The sequence below is a fragment of the Zalophus californianus genome, chromosome 13 (assembly GCF_009762305.2).
Source record: "Zalophus californianus isolate mZalCal1 chromosome 13, mZalCal1.pri.v2, whole genome shotgun sequence".
NCBI lineage: Eukaryota > Metazoa > Chordata > Mammalia > Carnivora > Otariidae > Zalophus > Zalophus californianus.
In genome coordinates this window covers 2729349-2747413 of record NC_045607.1, presented here as the reverse complement: position 1 = coordinate 2747413, position 18065 = coordinate 2729349, and the positions used below count along the sequence as shown (strand labels likewise).

The 18065-nt window shown below is 64.6% G+C and overlaps 1 protein-coding gene across 4 annotated transcripts in view; it reads left to right on the top strand.

Moving 5' to 3' along the window:
* RXRA (retinoid X receptor alpha) overlaps nucleotides 1–18065 on the top strand; it is a 98254-nt gene that overhangs the window by 63210 nt on the left and 16979 nt on the right. For all 4 annotated transcript variants that reach the window (XM_027616271.1, XM_027616268.2, XM_027616270.1 and 1 more), the window contains exons 2-4: nucleotides 7251–7516; nucleotides 12861–13011; nucleotides 13135–13314. In XM_027616271.1, coding sequence (XP_027472072.1) covers nucleotides 7251–7516; nucleotides 12861–13011; nucleotides 13135–13314 — 597 coding nt within the window. The remainder of the gene's footprint in view (nucleotides 1–7250; nucleotides 7517–12860; nucleotides 13012–13134; nucleotides 13315–18065) is intronic.

The window sequence follows — 18065 nt, the reverse complement described above, 5'->3', positions numbered from 1 at the left end:
CCCAGCTCTTTTCTGAGCACGTTCCAGGCCCGGGAGCTGGCTGGCTGCTCATAGGGACCCTCTCCTGGCTACCCCCTTCTGTCTGTGCTCCCCACTTCCCCCACAGTGGCTGGACTCCGGCTGTACCTGCTGCCACGGGGCCTACCTGCAGTACCCCTTCTGTACGAGTTGGCTGGGTGAGGATGGCTGCACCCCTGCTGTTCTTCCCCGGCACCTCACCGGCCCCGTCCTGCTGAGTATGACCAGCACCCCGAAACACGGTCCCTTTCACTACTTGTGGCAAAACCCATTTAGCTTCAGTCTCTTTGGGCTTTAGACTTTCATGTGTGCAGTGGGGCAGGGCAGGGGTTTGCTCAGGTAGTGAGGGTGACGGTGGTGGTGGTGATGATGATGGTGATGGTGGTGATGCTGATGATGATGGCGATGATGGCGGTGATGATGGCGATGATGATGGTAGTGATGATGGTGGTGGCGATGATGGTGGTGATAATGGTGATGGTGGTGATGATGGCGGTGATGGTGGTGATGATGATGGCGGTGACGATGGTGGTAGCGATGATGGTGGTCATGATGATGGTGCTACTGATGGTATAGATATATTTGTCATTGAGTGCTTGCTGGATAACAGCACAAATGTTGTCCTACCCTGAGCTTTGTTATGGAGAGTGGTTTCGCCTGTTAGATCCTTTGGGCCTTGATGGGGCCCGTGTCCATGAGGGGCATTGCAAGGGGTGTTTCCTCTGCCCTGGGGAGTTTGAAGGAGGTCAGGACTGAGAGCTTTAGGTTGCTGTCTCCTGGCTGGGACCCAGAGGTTACTTGTGTTACTGTTCCTGCTCTCACACCCTGGGAGGCCATAGGGGCCTCTAGGGGAGGGGCCTGACCGGCCCCATAGATCTGGGTTGCCAGTCCCGTCCCTGCCTTTGTATCCATTTCCCCGGGCGGTGGGGCGGGTCCAGGCGCCTGACCCGTCATGCTTCATGCTGCGTACCCTCCTGTGTCAGGGCCCAGGCCCCCCCGGCCTTCAACCTGTAGCTCTTCACTTCCCCTTGTTTCCCATGCTCGCACTCTGAGCCAGTCCCTGATCACGTATCGGGGGGCCAGGATGGCTCCGGGGGGTGGGACAAGGTCAGGCAGAGGGCTGAGCCATGAGTTCCAGGAGCAAGAACCCGGCGGCGTGGCTGCTTCTGGGGTGGGGAACAGGAGCCGAGCGCCTGGTTTCCCTGATCTGGGTGGGGGTTAGTGACCACAGAGGTGGGTTTGGCATTTCTGAGTCCTTGACGTCTCCTGCGCAGCTGGTTCCCAAGGGCCCTGAGCTCACAGAGGTAGTGGACAGACCAGAGTCCAGGGGCCTGAGCTGGCCCAGCCCACCTGGGGTCGCTCCAAGGCATGGACGCCTGAGGCTTCCAGGGAAGCCCCAGACCCTTCCTGAGTTTTGGGTGGAGCCCCTGCCTGCTAGATCCACAGTCTCTGGTCATTCAGGGCCCCCACAGGGCCTTGTGGGAGGGTCATGGTGTCTGTCCCTTGCCTAGCAGAGTGTCTTGCCTGTCCCTTGGCCTTTAGTGCCCACCCTACCTGCCCCCTCCTCACCCCTTTGCTCCCGGGCCCCTGGGTATCCCTGTCTGTTGCAGAGGGCCAGGTGGGGCAGGGCCAGGAAGCAGTATTTTGGGGAGGCTAGCCGGTGGTCTCCATGGGACCTGTGGGGGGTGAAGTCCCTGCTGGGCGCCCAGGACCAAAAGCCCTTGGAGCCACTTCCTGTGCACAGGTGGGGGCAGGTGAAGGAATGCATGTCTTGGCTCACTGGGCCCCTCTCTCCCTCTCTCTCCCTCTCTCTCCTCTGGGGTCTGGGTGGATCTGGGCCACCGTGGGCTCTGTGTAGAGCTGTGCAGGTCCCGAGTTCTGGCCCCTGGGGGCCCGTGGGCTTGTTGAGCCTGGCAGAGGGTGGGTTCCTAAGGCTGCCTGCCTGGTGCGCTCCCCACCCACCCTGCTTCGAGGCCCCCGGTGCTTGGGGCGGGGCAGGAGCAGGCCAGGGCTTCTCTTGACCCCCTGGGAAGGCCCAGCTGAACTGTGTCCTCCTCAGCCGGGGCTGAGATTTGGGGATGGGACCATTGGTTTGGGAGAGGGCAGGGTGACCCCAGAGGAGCTGAAATTTCAGCCCCAGCCACCTGAGCCATCAGCTGACACTGGGCAGGGAGGCCGTGGGGGGGCTGTGCTCCCTGGGGTTGGAGGTGGCAGGCCCCTGGGTCTCAGCCCACCCTTTGCAGGGTGGAGAGCAGGTGCAGGGCCCAGGGGCCAACACGGTAGCCTCTTGCCTTGGGTGCATTCAGTTTACAGAAGGGGAGACAGGCCAGGCGGTTCTGGGCCCATTGGCCCTGGGGGCAGGCAGGAGTCTGCTCTTACAGGGCTGGCACCTCCCCCTGTGCCTGCCCAGCCCCAGCTCCTGAAGGCCTCTCACCCTGTGGGGCCAGTGGAAGCTTCCTGTCTCCCCCTCCTTCTGTTCCAGCCACCCTCAGCTTCCCCCAAACCCAGACGCGCCGTGGTCCCCACCACAGTCCCTGCCAGGCGGCCACTTCTCCCTCCCCCAGCGGCGGCGACAGGGGAAGCAGTCCTTCCGGAAGGTGGGGGCTGAAGGTGGGTGTCCCAGGAAGCTCCTGAGGCCTGCCAGCTCCTTGACATGGGGTTTCGGTTCCGGGGGGGGGGAGTGTCCCAGGCAGGGGCACAGAATTGCAGGGGCGGGGGGAGCTTGTGCTCAGAACCTAGTTTTGTTCGTATGGGGTTCTTCCTTACCCTTCGTGCCCCTCTTCCTCCTGGACACCTCCTCTCCTGCCCCCACGCAGTCCTTCCTGCCCCCCCCCCTTGAAGCGTCTAGCCTACGCCAGCCCATGGGACCCCTCCCCACGCTCCTTCAGCTGGACCTCCCTTCCCTCCCCACCTCTGAGCTTCCTGCTTGGCTCGCCCAGTGTCCTCGTCTTTCCCACTGGACGTGTGACCCCAGCCTGTGGCCTGCTTGCACCCTGCCCCAGTTGGTCCTGCAAAGTAGGGCCTTGGAGGAGCCCTGAGCTGCCCAGGAGGGGGTGGAGTCTAGGGGTGCACCCCCACCCCACCGCAGTTGGGCTGGCATTTCCTGCCACCTGCCCCTGTCTGCCATGTGGGGACCGGAAAGGAGTTGGTGGGGGTTTCCCAGCTTCCTGCTGTGGGGTCCCTCCAAAACCCCATTCCAGAGGGAGCCCATGTAGCTCAGGAATTTTGGAGAGCGGTGGAGAGAGTCCTTCCTTCTCTCACAGGGACCTCAGGGGCCACCTGCTCAGCCATTCCTGAGTGGTGGATGTAGTTTCTGCTTGTATGCAGTGGCGACAGGGAGCTCACCACCCCAAGAAGCAGCCCCTGCATTAGGAGTGCGTTCTTTACTTTTAAACTTCACCAAATGTAGCTCTTCACCCTCAGGCTCTGGGGCTCAGGGAGGTACTGGGGCTGAGATCCCAGGGCATCCCATCTCTGCTCCGTGGCTGATGCTGGCCTCCAGGTATTGGCATTTTAGAGGCAGTTTTGTGGCCTGAAGTGCTTTTTGTGCCAAAAGAGAGATCTGTCCACCACTTCTTCCATGTAGCCTTCCTGGACTGAATCTGGCAGTTCTTCTAGGTCTCTTTGCCTGTGCTGGAGCTGCTGGGCCTCCCCTCTGGACAGGGGCCTGTCTCTTCTTGGAGGTCCCTATGAGCTCCCGGGCCACGGCCTCCTTCCCAGGTCTCACTGATGGCTCGTAGTCCCAAAAGGGTGTGTGCGTGTGCGTGCATGCACGTGTTCATGCATGTGTGTGCGCGTTCATGTGTGCATGCGCTGCGTAAGGGACGTGGGGTGCTGGAGTGCTGAGCGTGTGAGGTTCCCCGTTCGGGCTTTGCCCCCTCCCTCGCAAGCCCCTCTGCGCCCCTTGGGCGGGGAGCCTGCCATCCTGCAGCCCCGCCCCGCCAGCCCCACTGAGCAAGGATCAGATAAGTGTGTGGTGACCAGCCCGTGACAAGGCCCCAGCAGGTCCAAAGTATGACTTTTAAAAAAGAATAAGGCCTGATCACTGCCTCTGCTTATCAGTGGGTGGGGGCAGATAAATGGCTTGGCAACAGCAAGCCTGCACGCACGTGGAGCGGGGGCGGGCAGGGCCTCCGCAGGCGGAGGATGTTTGGGCATTTTTTTTGCCTTTTCTTTCTAATGTTCCCTTCCTGGCCAGAGTGTCTCTCTCCATAAGACTCCAGAAAACACACCCAGGCCATTGTCACCCAGGCTCCGGGAAAGTGTCTGCTGTAGATGTTCTGTGTAAACAGGAAGCACCCAGAGTGGGGGCCTGGGGACAGCAGGGGTCCCAAGGAGGCACGCACTGTGGGGGGGGGGTGTGTGTGTGTGGCCACCCCCTCTGGACTCAGCAGCCCCAGGGGGCTCACACCAGTTTGGAGCAGTCGCTGGATACTTGAGCATGCGCCCCTCAGCCGGGTGGGGGTGGGGCTGCTGCAGAGGCTGGGGGTGGGTGCTCCTTCCCCGTTGTCGCCCCCTCCTCCTGGTTCTCACAGTTGGGCTGGGTGCAGGCAGTGCCTTGGGGGGCTGGGAACTTTGGGGTGCAGCCTGGCAGCTGGCAGTCAAACAGGCCTCCTCCCTCCCTCCTTCCTTCCTTCCGGCCAAGCTTTCTCCTGCCTCTCCCTCCCCTTCCTGGGGGGAGCAGCAAACACACAAACAAGGGGAGGCTCAGGGCCCCCGTGGAGCAGAGTGGGCACCGGCCCCTGCAGCTGTGAGCTGTGGCGGCAGCCGGGCCCCTCCCAGCAGCTGTGGCTGCCAACTGCACCTTCCCCTTGAGGCGAGCAGCCCCTGAGAAGCCTGCAGTGCCCTGCTCTGATTCAGGGCCGCCTGCACCCCCAGGACTACCGGGGCGGGGCTGGAGTCTAGGAGCGCCTTCTTGGCTTGGCCTTGGCTTTCTGGTCTCCTTCCCATTTCTGGGAAGAAAGGTGTGCGGGGGTGCAGAGACACCCTCCAGGGCCTGGGAGCCTCGGATGCCCCTGACTGTCGCCAACCCCCCACCCCATCTCTGTGCTCTCCTGCAGACGTGTCTGCTGAAGCTTTCTCGCACAGTCCATCTTGCTGCCCCTTCGCTTCCACCCCAAAGTCGGAGAGGCGCTTCTCTGACCATGTGGAGGGGGCAGCCCTGGTCCAGGCTGTGGCTGGCTCCTGCAGATCAGAAAGCCCAGGCTTGGGCAGGGGTGGAACCGGTGCCAGGCCCTCGTGCAGGGCTGGCTGCGGGCTGGAGAGGCAGGCCACGATGGGTCCCTGCTTGCCTGGTGCAGGGCAGCTGAGATTTCTGCGCTCATGCCTTTGGGCGAGTCTCACACCGGCGCTCTATGCCTCAGTCTCCCTGTCTGTCTCCGATGAGTGAACAGGTCCATAGGCACTCCATGGACCAAGGACCTGCAGCCGGGCCTGGGTCTGCTGTGCTTGGACAACTCTCCCTGCCTGTCCTCTCTTGTCAGCCCCGCTGCTCCCCCGAGGCTTCCTGGGGAAGTTAAGGGGCTACGGACCTCTGGGCACACGGTGTTCAGGGCACTTCATGACTAACAGGGCGGATCTGCAGTACCTACCCTTGCCAACAGGCGCTGCTGCCCTCCGGTGTTGCTGGAATTCCTCTTGGGTTCATTTCCAAGTTCAGTGAAATGGTTGATCCCCAATTTTGTTAATGGCTAGAGTTTAGATGAATCGGATGAGGCTGCTTGCCAGTGGAGTCAGGGTGCAGGCCGGCTCAGCCACCCCTGGCTGGACTGTGTGTGGGCTTCCAGGCCGGCTTCCTGTGGCCCTGGTCCCACGGAGCGGGGAGAAGGAGGAAGTGCCCAGTGGGCCGGGGGCTGCAAGGGCAAAGCGGGTAAAAACTCCCAGGGTAGGGCATCTGGCAGGGTGGCAGAGCCTCCTGTATTCCCGCCAGGACCACCCCCACCCTCCGGGCTGGCCACCCCCAGCATCTCCAGGGACATGTTCCTAAATCCTTGGGACAGGGTTTTGGCCAGAGTCACGTGTGCGGAGTCCTGACTGGGCTGCTTGGTAGTGGTGTCCCCTGCGTGATGGTGTCTGTCCCCCGAGACTCAGGGGGGCCTTCTGAACACAGCCGCTCCAAGGTTCAGGGAGGCAAGTGGTCCCTGGGTGCAGCCGGGGTGGGCCCCCTGATCTGGGGTGTCTGCGGTCAGAGGCCAGTCCCCTGTGGGAGAGAACAGTTTGCAGATGGGAAGGCTGAGGCCCAAGGAGGGGCCCGGGCTTGCCCAGGGCATTCTGCCTGGTGGGGGGTGGCGCTCTGCGGCCTCTGGGCTCCTCTGGTTCCCGCTGGTGTGTTCCACCCGCCCGTGGGCAGCGGATTCACCACCTGAGAGCCTTCCTCCTGGGGAGGCTTCTTCCTGCTGAGCCCTCAGGGTGGGGTGGGGAGGCCTCATTAGTTCTCATTGGGGCTTTTGAAATCGCCGAGATGAAAGCTTGTGTGTGGGAGGTCCCGGCCTCTCCCCACAGCCTCTGTGGGCTGGCATGCACCCCGGCCCTGTCCACAAGGCCCACTCGGAAGCGGTCATCTCTCTGGGGTCTCACAGGTTGGAGGGCTGTGGCCGCTGGGGCACCTGAGCAGGCTTGGGCAGGGTGGTCTGTTGGGTTGAGGCCACAGAACTCAGAGAGAGGGTCAGCCTCCTGGTGGCAGATGTGCTGTGCCCCGGGCAGCTGTAGGAACACAGGGCCTCGGTTCCCTGTCTGTACAATGGGGCAGTAAGAGTACCGGCCATGCAGCTCTCAGCTCCGTGCCCGAGTCTACCCCGAGGACATGGTGGGCACTCGGAAAACATCGGCCGCGTGGTTTCTCCTGTAACTCCCACACCTTTACCCCCGCCCCTTGAGCACACAGGCAGAGGGACTGGCAGCTCGTGGTGAGCAGGCGTTCCAGGTGGACAGGCGGCTGTCTGGCCTCCCTGCCCGGACGGGCATTGGAGAGCCTGCTGTCGGCCTGCCGGTCCTGCATCTTCCTCCTCCGGCCCAGCCTGAGCCCCGCTGCTGGGCCGCTGGGTGTCGGGGGTGCTGTCTTGGGGGGGATGCTCCCTGCGCTCTGGCCTCATGTTGGTGGGACTTTGTGGCATGAGCCGTTAGGGTCGCCGTGGGGGCTCCGGGGCCTGGCCTGGCTGCGGTCTCTGTGCCCGGGGCAGCAGGCCGGGCAGCGTGGGTTCCTGACCGCCCTGCTCTGGGTTCTTGTCTTGCAGACTTCTCCAGCCAGGTGAACTCCTCGCCCCTCAGCTCCCCCACGGGGCGTGGCTCCATGGCCGCCCCCTCACTGCACCCCTCTCTGGGGCCTGGCATCGGCTCCTCGCTCGGCTCCCCTGGACAGCTGCACTCGCCCATCAGCACCCTGAGCTCCCCCATCAATGGCATGGGCCCACCCTTCTCGGTCATCAGCTCCCCCATGGGCCCCCACTCCATGTCCGTGCCCACCACGCCGACCCTGGGCTTTGGCACCAGCAGCCCCCAGGTAAGTGCAGAGGCGGGGCCCCTCCTGTGGACCCTGGGGGGCAGGTGCCGTCATTTCCAACCTTTATCTCTGGGAACCAGAGCCTCAGAGAGGCGGCTTAAGCCTGAGTTTGAGCCCAACTCTGGTTGACTCCCCAGCCCTTGACTCTCAGAGGTTATCAGCCAGGTTCCCTGCAGCTGGTCATCTACCCCATTGGGGCCCCTCCTATCTGGTGGCTCTCCGCTCCTGTGGCCTGGCTGTGTAAGGGGGGGGTGCTCTATGTGTCTCAGGTTTAAACCCACCTCCCTGGAGCCCCTGCCCCTTCTCGGCCCTTCCCTCCTGGCCTCTGCTCAGCCCATGCCAGGTGGTTTCAGATCCCAGGGGGAATGTGTCCAGACTCTGTGCAGATGCACCCTCCTCAGGCTGGGTGGTCTTTTCCACAGTCCTGTGTTTGGAAGAGTCTGGCTTTCGGGGTTGTCTCTGAATCGGGAAGCAGCTGGTGCCTGGCAGGGCCTGGCTTGGTCCAGTTCTTGGCGGTGGGGATCCTGGAGGCCCAGTCCACCTTCTCCTGGGCGCCTCTTGTCCACACCCCGGCAGAGTTGTCCTGAGCTCTTCCAGAGACCCCTACGTTGTGAAGGGGCCCCGGGGCCCAGCTGGGCCTCCCCTCCCCCAGCTCCGTGCGGTTCCCAGTGGATTTCTTGCTGGGTGGCCGGGAGACCTGCCTGAATCCTAGCAGGCCCTTCCTCTCTCTGGGGTTGTCCTTCCTGAAATTAGCAGAGGTCCGTTACTGGTGCGAGTCCAAGTCTGGGTTCAGCCATTCTTCCCCTGGTGGAGGCGGGCCCCCGGGTGGAGGGCTTTGGGGCACCATCTCCGCGGAGCCTCAGGATAGCCTGCTGGGGAGGCTGGGACTTGAAGTGCAGGCGTCCCTGCCCAGAGCCACACATCCAATTGTGTCAGCCACATCCCATGGGCTCCCAAGCCCCCTGCTGCCACGCCACCTGTGGGGCAGCCCCCCTTCCTCCTGGTGCAGGAGGACTGGGATACCACTGAGCTGGAGCCAGCCCCCTGCCCTCCTGGCTGGGCCTCTAGAGCTGGCCTTGGTGGAGGATCTTGCTGGCTTTTCCAGAGTGAGCTTGTCAGCCCTTGGTGGCTGGGCGCTCGGGCATCAGTGCAGAGCTCCTGTGCCCGTCATGGCATCTGGGCCCCAGAGCAAGCAGGCAGGGGGCCTGAGGTGCTGGCATGGGGGAGGCTCAGCTGCCTTCCTGGGCCTGGCCGGGTTATTTTTAGCGTAGCCACCCCACCCCCGTTCTTGCTGGCAGCACAGTGCCATGCAGGGAGCGAGAGGGCACATGAAGACTGAGCCTGCACCTGCCCCCTGGGGACCGTGACAGAGGCAGGCAGCTGCTGACCCTCAGGCCCACGAGGCTCCCTGCTGGTCTTGGGCCTGCCACCTGTCCCAGACACCCTGAGGGCTCGTGCACAGCAGGAGCCTGGGCGTGGCAGTGACACTCTTTAAACCTCTGGGGCGCCGGCCCCTTGGTACCGTTCACCTGTCTGGGGGCAGGGGTGGGGCGGTATTGGGGAGTGAGAGGGGTTTTCGGGACCACGTCTGTCCTGTTTTCTGTCATTCTCTGCACACAGCCTGGTTCCTGGCACTTAGTGGGTGCTGGTTGAACCCAGGTTGCGTGTGAAAAGGGGCTCCAGGCCCCTTGAAGCTGATGAGGAGGTCAGGGCAAAAGTTGGGCCTGGGAGGGGGGCAGCAAACCCGGTGTGTCACAGATAGTCATTACTGTCCTGTGGTCGGCCGCCCGTCTGTCCATGTGTCCATCAGTCATTTGGGCCACAGTGAGTTTTGCCACAGTTTGAGCCCCCCGCTTCTGCCCCCCTGCCCCATGCTCGGCCTCTCCTCTGGCTGCCCTTCCCGGGTAGGCCTCAGTCTCCCCTGAATGCTGCCACCACCCCCACACCCCCATAGCTCCTTCCTGGAGTGAGTGCAGCTTCTGGGCTTCAGCAGCTTGTCTTGGAAACCTTGGGTTCCCCATATTCACGGGAGTGTGGGTGGAGTTCAAAGGGGGGCATGCCCCACCCCCTGCCCCAAAACCACAACCGCGAAGTCATGGTTGCCGGAACAAGCGAGGTTCTCCGACTTCTGCTGTTGTTGGGGAAGGCCTGCCGCTCTGCCGAGCGCTGCCTGCTCGAACCCCCCACACAGCCAGGGAGCGCCGTCAACACCCAAATCCACCCCACTTGACCCTGCCCAGAAGTGGTTGCCTGGGGGTCTGGGCTGGGCCAAGTGTGCAAACGGCCCCATGTCTTTTCCTGGTCTGGGGGCTCCGTCTGCACTGGGCCCAGGGGCGTCCCCAGCTCGTCCCAGAGCCTGCTCACCAACACCTGGCCTGCCGTGGGCAGCACAGCATCCAGGCCAGCAGAGCTTCCCTGGTGCGGGATGCGCTCAGGCCAGCGGGGTGGCTGGCACTGCCTACTCTTTGTTGGGGGTCCTGCGGCCGTGAGGCCTCGGGGACGGGGCATCCAGGTGAAGCTAGTGCGCGTCACGGGGTTTGCCCCTGCCTCCATGGCAGTGTGAGGCTGGCGAGGCCGAGGACCTGCTCTTGCGCGTGGCCAGCCTGAGTCTTCAACCCCAGTTCTGGCCGTGGGTGATGGAGGGGGTCTGCTGTGGGCTCAGGAGGAAGGGCGTGGTGGGTGCGGAAGAGAGGAGCCTCGTGAGGCGGCAGGAGGCCCTGGCGGGGCATCGATGAGGCAGGTGGCTATTTTAGTAAGTGCTGTAGGCTCCAGCGGGAACTGAGATGAATGCCAAGGGTCTGAAAGGGGAAACGGGACCGGGCCCCCACCCTGTGCCCCATCGTGTGGCCGTCAGGTTCCAGTGAGGGGCTGCCGGTGCTGGGGGTCTCCCCAGAGTGGAATGGGGTGGGGTACAGGAGGAGAGCAGTCCCCCATGGGTGGGGGGCTGCAGAGCCCGCTGGGGAGGGGTGTGTGCAAGGCAGAACAAGGCCCCAGGAGTCGCTCCATGCTCTGTTCTGGGAGCTGTGGACCCAGCCCAAGGCCCATCAGCTCAGAGCTGGGGAGGGGGAAGAGCGACCCCTGACCCCAGCAGCCTTGCCCTGGTGGGTGGCCCCAGGCCTGCAGTGAGCGGGGTCCCCAGCCCAGCCTTCATCTCCCCACACGTGCAGGGTGTCCTGGGGCTCTCCAGCGTGACTACTCTGCTCACGGGAAACCTGGGCCCGGGAGGGCAGCACTGACCATCCATCCTGCCTGTGGCTCCTTCCCCTGTAGGGCCCTGGCCAGCCCTCCTCACTGCTGTGGCCCTGCCTCAGTTTACCTAGAGCAGGCAGCAGTCCCAAGGGCCTGCACACATAGGGGAGGCGGGAGGGCAGGTGGCCCGCTAGCCGCCCAGCATGATGTGGGCAAGCACGAAAGAGGAAATACCCAGGTTCCTCTCCCTGGTGCTTCCAAGTGGATCCAGCCACGTGGAGTTGTGGCCAGACTCCCACAGTATGGGGACAGGCTTCCTGCTCCCGTGTCCTGGGTGGCTCCCTGCAGCTGGGCCTGTGGGGACCTGCCTCCGCCCCCAGCTGCACCCCTCTGGTGCCGTTTTCCAGCAGTCCTTCGGCTTCCCCATCTGCACAGGGCGGCTCCGTGGCCCCTCTGCCTGGGACCAGCTGGGGGCGCCTCCTCCTGGAGGCCGAGCCCTGGGGCAGCGCGTCCTTCCCATTGTCCTGACAGCAGCCCTCAGTCCTGCACACGGCCCTGGGGACCTCTGGCGCAGGGTGACTGAGTAATTACTCTGTTACACAGTGAATGGACGAGGTGTGATCCTGAGGCCCTGCCACTGCCCTGCTGTCCCCCCCCACCCCGCCCTCGCCCGTCCCCACCTGGCCCACAAGCTCTGCAGCGCTGTGTCTCTGAGCACCTGGCTGGGCACCCAGTGAACCGTGTCTGATGGATGGGGTCACCGAGTGGCTCTGGACAAGCCGGCCTCTTGGGGCCTCAGTTTCCCCTTCTGCAGCATGCATGGAGCCCTTCGGGGCTCACCACCCGCTACTCAGAGACCCGAGCTTAACATGCTGCTCTGCCAGTCCCCTGACCTCCTGAGCCTCCAGGTCTGTACCTGGGAAACGGAGGGGCTTTCCTGCGCTCGGAGGGGTGCGCACACGGAGCCAAGCGCTGGCGCTGGAGCACTTAGCCGACCGTGCCCCTTCTCCGTTCCCTGTGTTCCCCAGGGGGTGCTCCTGGTGCCTTGGGACGGAGTGCAGCGGGCGCACCCCACCCGAGTCTCACGGGGGTTAAGTGTCCTCACAGCCACACGGCCCACCTGGGTGGAGGAGGGACCGAGAACGGGCCGCAGCCGCACAGAGGCCAGCGTGGAAGAAGGCTTTGGGTGGTTTCTGCTTCGTGTGCTTTGAGCACCAAGTTCTTCCTGCCCCGTGAGAAAACGGGCGGCGGGGGGGGGGGGGGGGGGGGGGCTTGGGGAAGGAAGGAGGCGAGGTTCCTGCTGGCAGGAGGGGCCCGGGGCTACCAGGGGGCAGCGTGGCGCCTGCCGGCCTTCCCCAGGGCGTCCGCACCACCCAGTTTCCGCCTCTCTCGGGTTTGCAGAAGTGGGGGTGCGGGGGGCCGCGCGGCCGGGGTCCCGGCGCCCGTGCAGACGGGTCAGCCTGCGGGTTGCCGCGGGAAGCACCTCTGGGCCCTGGCGCTGACAGGAGCGCTGGGCTGTACGCAGCAGAACCAAAACTGCTGTGTCACCGCGGCGCGCAGCTGTTGCCAGGGTGACTGGTGAGTTTCCCACGCTTCCTCCTGGGCAGCGGCCGGGCGGCTGCGGGCGGGGCGGGGGCGGGGCGGCGTGCGGAGGGGGTGCTGGCTCTGCCCTGCGCGCCTGGGGCCACGTGACCGGAGAACCCCGCCCCTCCCCCTGGGGCGCCGGCGGGGGCGGTGGGGGGGGGCTGCGGATGTGGACCCCGACTCTCCCTCGCTGTGACCAGGCCTCAGTGTCCGTCTGTGGGTTGGGGATCCCCAAAGTGCCTGCCTCACGGAGAGGGTCGCGAGTTCACGCGGTCCTGTCTGGGGCATGCTCAGTAATTGGAGACGGTTCTTACTTAGCCCAGCGAGGGGCAGGGGGTGTGAGCAGGGCCTCGGGGGTCCTCCCCTGACTCCCCTGAGGCCTGCTGTTGGCCATGGGAGGCAGAGCAGCCTCCAACAGCTGTGTGGCCTGTGGCGGGCAGGGTCCCTCCCTGGGCCTCAGTTTCCCGCTCTGTACAGTGGGGCTACGTCGGCACCTTCCTTACCATGGGGCCGGTGTCGGGAGGGGACACTGGCACGTGCCCCCTGGACACCCCCGGTGTTCCCTCCTCAGCTCAGCTCACCCATGAACCCCGTCAGCAGCAGCGAGGACATCAAGCCCCCGCTGGGCCTCAATGGTGTCCTCAAAGTCCCGGCTCACCCGTCAGGGAACATGGCGTCCTTCACCAAGCACATCTGTGCCATCTGCGGGGACCGCTCCTCAGGTAGGCCACCGGCGGGCCTGGGACCCCCGCCGGCAGGGAGCAGGGGTGCGGGGAGGCAGAGGCTGGCCGGGCGGACCTCCTGGAGGGGCGGGGTGGCGCGCTCACGGGGCCCCCTCCCCGCAGGCAAGCACTACGGGGTGTACAGCTGCGAGGGCTGCAAGGGCTTCTTCAAGCGCACGGTGCGCAAGGACCTGACCTACACCTGCCGAGACAACAAAGACTGCCTGATCGACAAGCGCCAGCGCAACCGCTGCCAGTACTGCCGCTACCAGAAGTGCCTGGCCATGGGCATGAAGCGGGAAGGTGGGTGCCGGCGGGGGCGGGGGCGCCGGCCCCCCCGTGTCCCGCCTGCCCCAGCGCCCGCTCCCTGCAGAGCCCGCTGCTGCCGGGCCCCGGGATCACAGGGGGGCCTGCGTCCGTCCTCCCAGCCCTGTGGCAGACACGCGTTGCTCACAGTCCCCTCTTCAAGGTCGAGGCTGCCCAGAGCATGGCCCCCGGGCGAGGGCGGAAGCACAGTGAGGGCCGGGGCTGGAGGTGGGGGACGGGGCAGGAGGCGCCCAGGGGCGCGGTGTGCCTGTGCCACCCGAGCCGTGTTCTGGCTGTCTGGAGAGGGGCTGGTCGAGGAGGCCAGGGCAGGACAGCGCTGGAGAGGGCATGGAGTGGAGCAGGGAGCTCCCAAGGCCATGTGGGTGCCCGCAGGGTCGCCCTGGGCCTTGCCTTCTCCTGCCCACCTGGCGGAGGTGCCTAGCAGCACCCAGGTCCTCAGAGCAACCGGACTCTTGGGCTTGGATTTGGGTGCCTGTTTTATCGACAATGTTTGTTCGGGGCACCGTGGAGGGACACTCCCCGGAGGTCGTTGAACTTGTCAAGTGATTCAGCCAGATCTGGGTCTGAGCCCTTGGCCCCAACTTTGCAGTGTGATCTCCGCCCAGCCCCTCACTGTCTGTGGGCCTCAGTTTCCCCATCTGTAGGCTTGGTGACTCCTGCATCCCGGGTGGATTCGCTGGGTTACAATCTGCCTCTTTGCTTGAATGCAGCGGGGCGGTGGGGGGTTCATCTCGCTGGGTTTCGTGCCTGGGCCCCATGGGGCTGGGGAGGTGCTCTCTGGGATCAGGGGCTGTGTGTCTGTCCCCATCTGTCCACCGCTGCTCCTGACGGGGTCCCCGGGCTGGTGCCTCACCACCGAGGACTGTCACCTGCGGTCCTTGCGGTTCTCATCTCGTTTCCTGTTTTAGCCGTGGTTATTCTTGTGGAGAAACTGAGACTTCAGCTGGGCCGCACAGTCCTGCAGGATTTCTTGCTTGAGGCTACAAGGGCAAGCAGGACATGGGACGTTCTGCAGTTGGCACCACTCCTGGCAAGGGGAGCCTCAGGGGCTCCGGCGCTGAGCTGCAGGGGCTGGCCCGGGCCATGCGGAGTGTGTGCCCCCAGGCCTTCCTCGGTCAGGGGGCTTGTTTCCTGTAGTGCTTGGTCCACCTGCTCGCCCTTGTACAGGTGGAGAAACTGAAGCCCGGAGCGTCCAGGGCTTGACTGAGATCACATGCCAGGTGGGACTCAGGCCTCTGGCTCCCGGTGTCTGTCCTCATTCCTTTAGGCCATCACGGGGCAGAGTAAGCACGTGCCCAGCCGGAGGAGGTGTGCACCCGGCCCTGGTTCCTCCGGATGTCTCTGTAATCAGGGAGGGCTTGCTGGGGGTGGTCTGTGCAGTGTTGTTGCTGGGATGGGAACTCAGGCAGGCGAGTGTGTGGTGGGCAGCGGACTGGTGTGTGCCCAGGCCGTGTGCCCAGGCGTGGGGCCTGGGCAGAAGGCCGGGTGCCAGCGTGCTGGGGGAGGCTCAGGCTCCCTCGAGGACACCCTAGCACAGAGCGAGCTTGGGTTAGTGCCTGAGACCACTCGCTTGCCAAGCTCAGCGCTCCTGGTGCCAGGCGCCATGCTGGGTGTTGGGCATGCGGCAGTGAGCTGTGGGCATGCGTCCACTGAAAGTGATTGTCACATTACCAGGCAGGGCCCCCAGGTGCAGTCTGTCGATTGGGGAACCCAGCTGCGGGCACATGTCCAGCCTGATGCCTTAAGAATGGAAGGGTGTCAGGGAGACTGTGAGCCCGGCCGGAAGGCACGGTGTGCACAAAGCCCGAGAACATCAGCAGATAGAGCATATGCTGCGAGGCCGGATGCTGTTCCCAGCCTCAGAGAGTGACCCTCCCCATGGGTCCCTGGACGGTCCAGTAAATGCTGATCTCTTTCTCAGGCCCCCTCGGCCTGGCCACTTGGAGCCTGGGCGTCATCAGACTCTAGCTGCCTGATCCCCTCCGCTGCCAGGCCTGGGAGAGGGTGGGTGACTGTCTTGTCCTGTCCCAGTGGAGCTGCAGAGGCCCAGGGCTGGGAGGCCAGGTCCGGCCCCTGCCCCGGTGCTCAGCCCACAGTGACAGGGTCTTGTCGGGAGTGGCTGTTAGAAGCACCTGCTGTGCGTGGGGCCTCACTGGGCACCCCGCCCCGTCGCCACACTCCCTCTGGCTCCCTTGCCCGTGCTGTGGGATTGCTGCCCTACATTCCCAGACAGATGGACTGCAGAGGTGGGCACTTGGGGGCCGGAGGCCCGGGCTGCCCTCGTCAGCTTGGTCGAGTCACGCCAGCCCGTGTGTTTCTCTGGCCTCGCTCTCTCGTCAGATGTATAACTCTGGTGCTTCGGGCGCATTCCCGAGGCAGCACACAGCCCTCGAGACCTGATTTATGGGCTGTTAGATAAATACCTGATCCCGTCAGGAACCCCTCCCGCCCTTTGCCTCGTCCGGGATTTATAGGTCACGAACGTGCAGGTCTCTCGGGCCTCAAACACAACAGCATACAGACGGGCCTCTCACCCCTGCTTGCCGGCGTGCGGCTCTGCGGCGCGTTTCCCGATGCGCGCGGGGCCCAGTGCACAGCCTCAGTCTTGGGCGGAGCGACCAGTGGCCCTGGTGGGACTCTGGTGCCGGCCCTGCAGGGAGCTCCACGGTCTTCCAGGCCTGGAGGCCTGTGGCAGGGTGCTGGGAACTGGCCTCCGTGGCCCCCGGAACTGGTCCTGAAATTGCTCCTTTTCCTGCCTGTTGTCTTGGAGCCGAGGTGGGGCCCCTGGCAGCAACAGGACAGCGTGGCAGCCCGGGGGCTGGGGGCTGGGCGTGCCAAGCTGGTCTTGGCCTAGAGCACGTAGGATGTGAGGTGTTGGCTTCCGCAGGCTGGCCTAGGCTGCGTGGCCCCTCAGGGAGGCTTGTGGTCACACCCCTGGTACAGGCAAGGAAGCAGGCTCGCACCCAGATGGCGTCACCCGGTGCAGCACGGGAGGGAGCGGTTCGGGGTCGGCACCTGGGCCGGCTGACCGCAGGGAGAGCTCGGGGTGGGGGGGGGCTCGCTCTGGCTCAGAGCTGATGGGGACCCCTCCTCGGTGCTGGCTAATGAGGGATGCTGTGGGCAGATAGCATCTCTGTTGGGCAATGCAGGGGCCTGCGCACACAAGCACCACCCGGGACTCGCTCTGCAGCATTCCCCAGGGAGGTGGGGGCCGAGGCCCAGGTGGGAAATGCCAGCCGTCTGCCAGGCTGAGCCCGGGCCTGTCTGCTGGAGCACAGGGTGGCAGGGCTTGCGGGGAGGCTGCTGGTGCTCTTGTCTGATGGCGGGACCTGACCCTCACCTGGGGTGATGCTGACCCAGGCTGAGGGTCACCCGGCCACCCGCCTCTCTGCTTCCTTCTTTCTCCTCCAGGAAAGCCTCTTCCCGCTTCCTTCCTGCCTCGCTTTGCTTTCTGAGCCTTGTCGCCTGACCGCGTGTGCGCGTGAGTGTGCGTGCACGATCGCCCCACACATTCCTACTGTGGAGAAAGAGCCTAGCTGGCTTCCGGCGCTGCCCTGTCAACACCGAGCAAGTGACTGCCTCTCCGAGCCTCTGCTTCCACATGTGACAGTGGGGGCGGCAGCCGGCTCCCCGCAGGCTCGTTGGGACGAACAGGGCAGTGGCCACCCTGTGCCTGGTGGTGTGGGGTTGGAGAGTGGAGAGCGTGTGTGTGTGAGTGGGTGTGTGGTCACTCTTGCGTACCGACTCCTTGTCTTGGATTGAGTGCCCTGAGGGCAGGAGGGATCTGTCCTCTGAGCTAGAGAGCCTGGTCAGCAGGGCATTCCTTCTCTGGGTCTGAAGAAGGGGAGCTGGGCCAGGGCCTTTTGGTGACCGTCAGCCCTGCCTTCCCCGGGGGCTGCACGAGGCACAGAGGAAGGACCCAGCTGGCTGGCAGTGCCCAAAGCAGAGGAGGCAGCAGGCTGGGGTGCTGCCTCCTGGAGACGCCCCCTTCCCACCTCCTGGCTTCCTGCCCAGCCCAGCAGCCTGGAGGGGTGGCAGTGGGCACGGCAGCAGGTTGGGGGTGGCCCGCTCTGGCCGAGGGGCTGCTGCTCCCCAGCCCCCACGTCAGCATCTCCCCTGATGCCGGGGACCCCGGTCTCATTGGATGTAGAACCCCCCTCCCAGCCTGTGCCTCGCCTGTCTTCCCGGGGTCCCACAGCGCTCAGGCCTGGGGGGATGAGGCCCTGTGCCTGAGGCTTCCCGGCGCCAGCAGAACGTAAGGCAAACATGACTACGTCTGAAAGGTGATTGAGCTGGCAAAACATGAATCCCCGGCCTCTCTCCTGCTCCCTCCGCCGGCTATAAATAAAACCATAATATTTATAATGATGCCGCTCAGAGCTGCCGGCCCTCCACGGCTTCAAAGTGCTTCGCGAAGCATTGGCTAATTAATTCGTGCCGCCCCCATGGAGGAGGCAGGTGCTGGGGACCCCCACCCGCTGCTGCTCTGGGGGCTGCCCCAAGCTCAGGGCCACCCCGCCCATCCCGTCTGTGCTGTGGGAGGAAATCTCCCTGGCTGCGCGTGAGGAGCGTGGGGGTGGGAGGCACAGAGGCGTGAGTGCCTTGCGGGTCCGGCCCGGGGCCAGCGCTGTGGTTCCTCCCTCCAGGCCTGAGGAAGCAGGGCCACACGGCTGTCTGAGCCTCCCACTGTCCTGTGAGCTCAGCTGTGCCCCTCTGCTGCTCTGGGC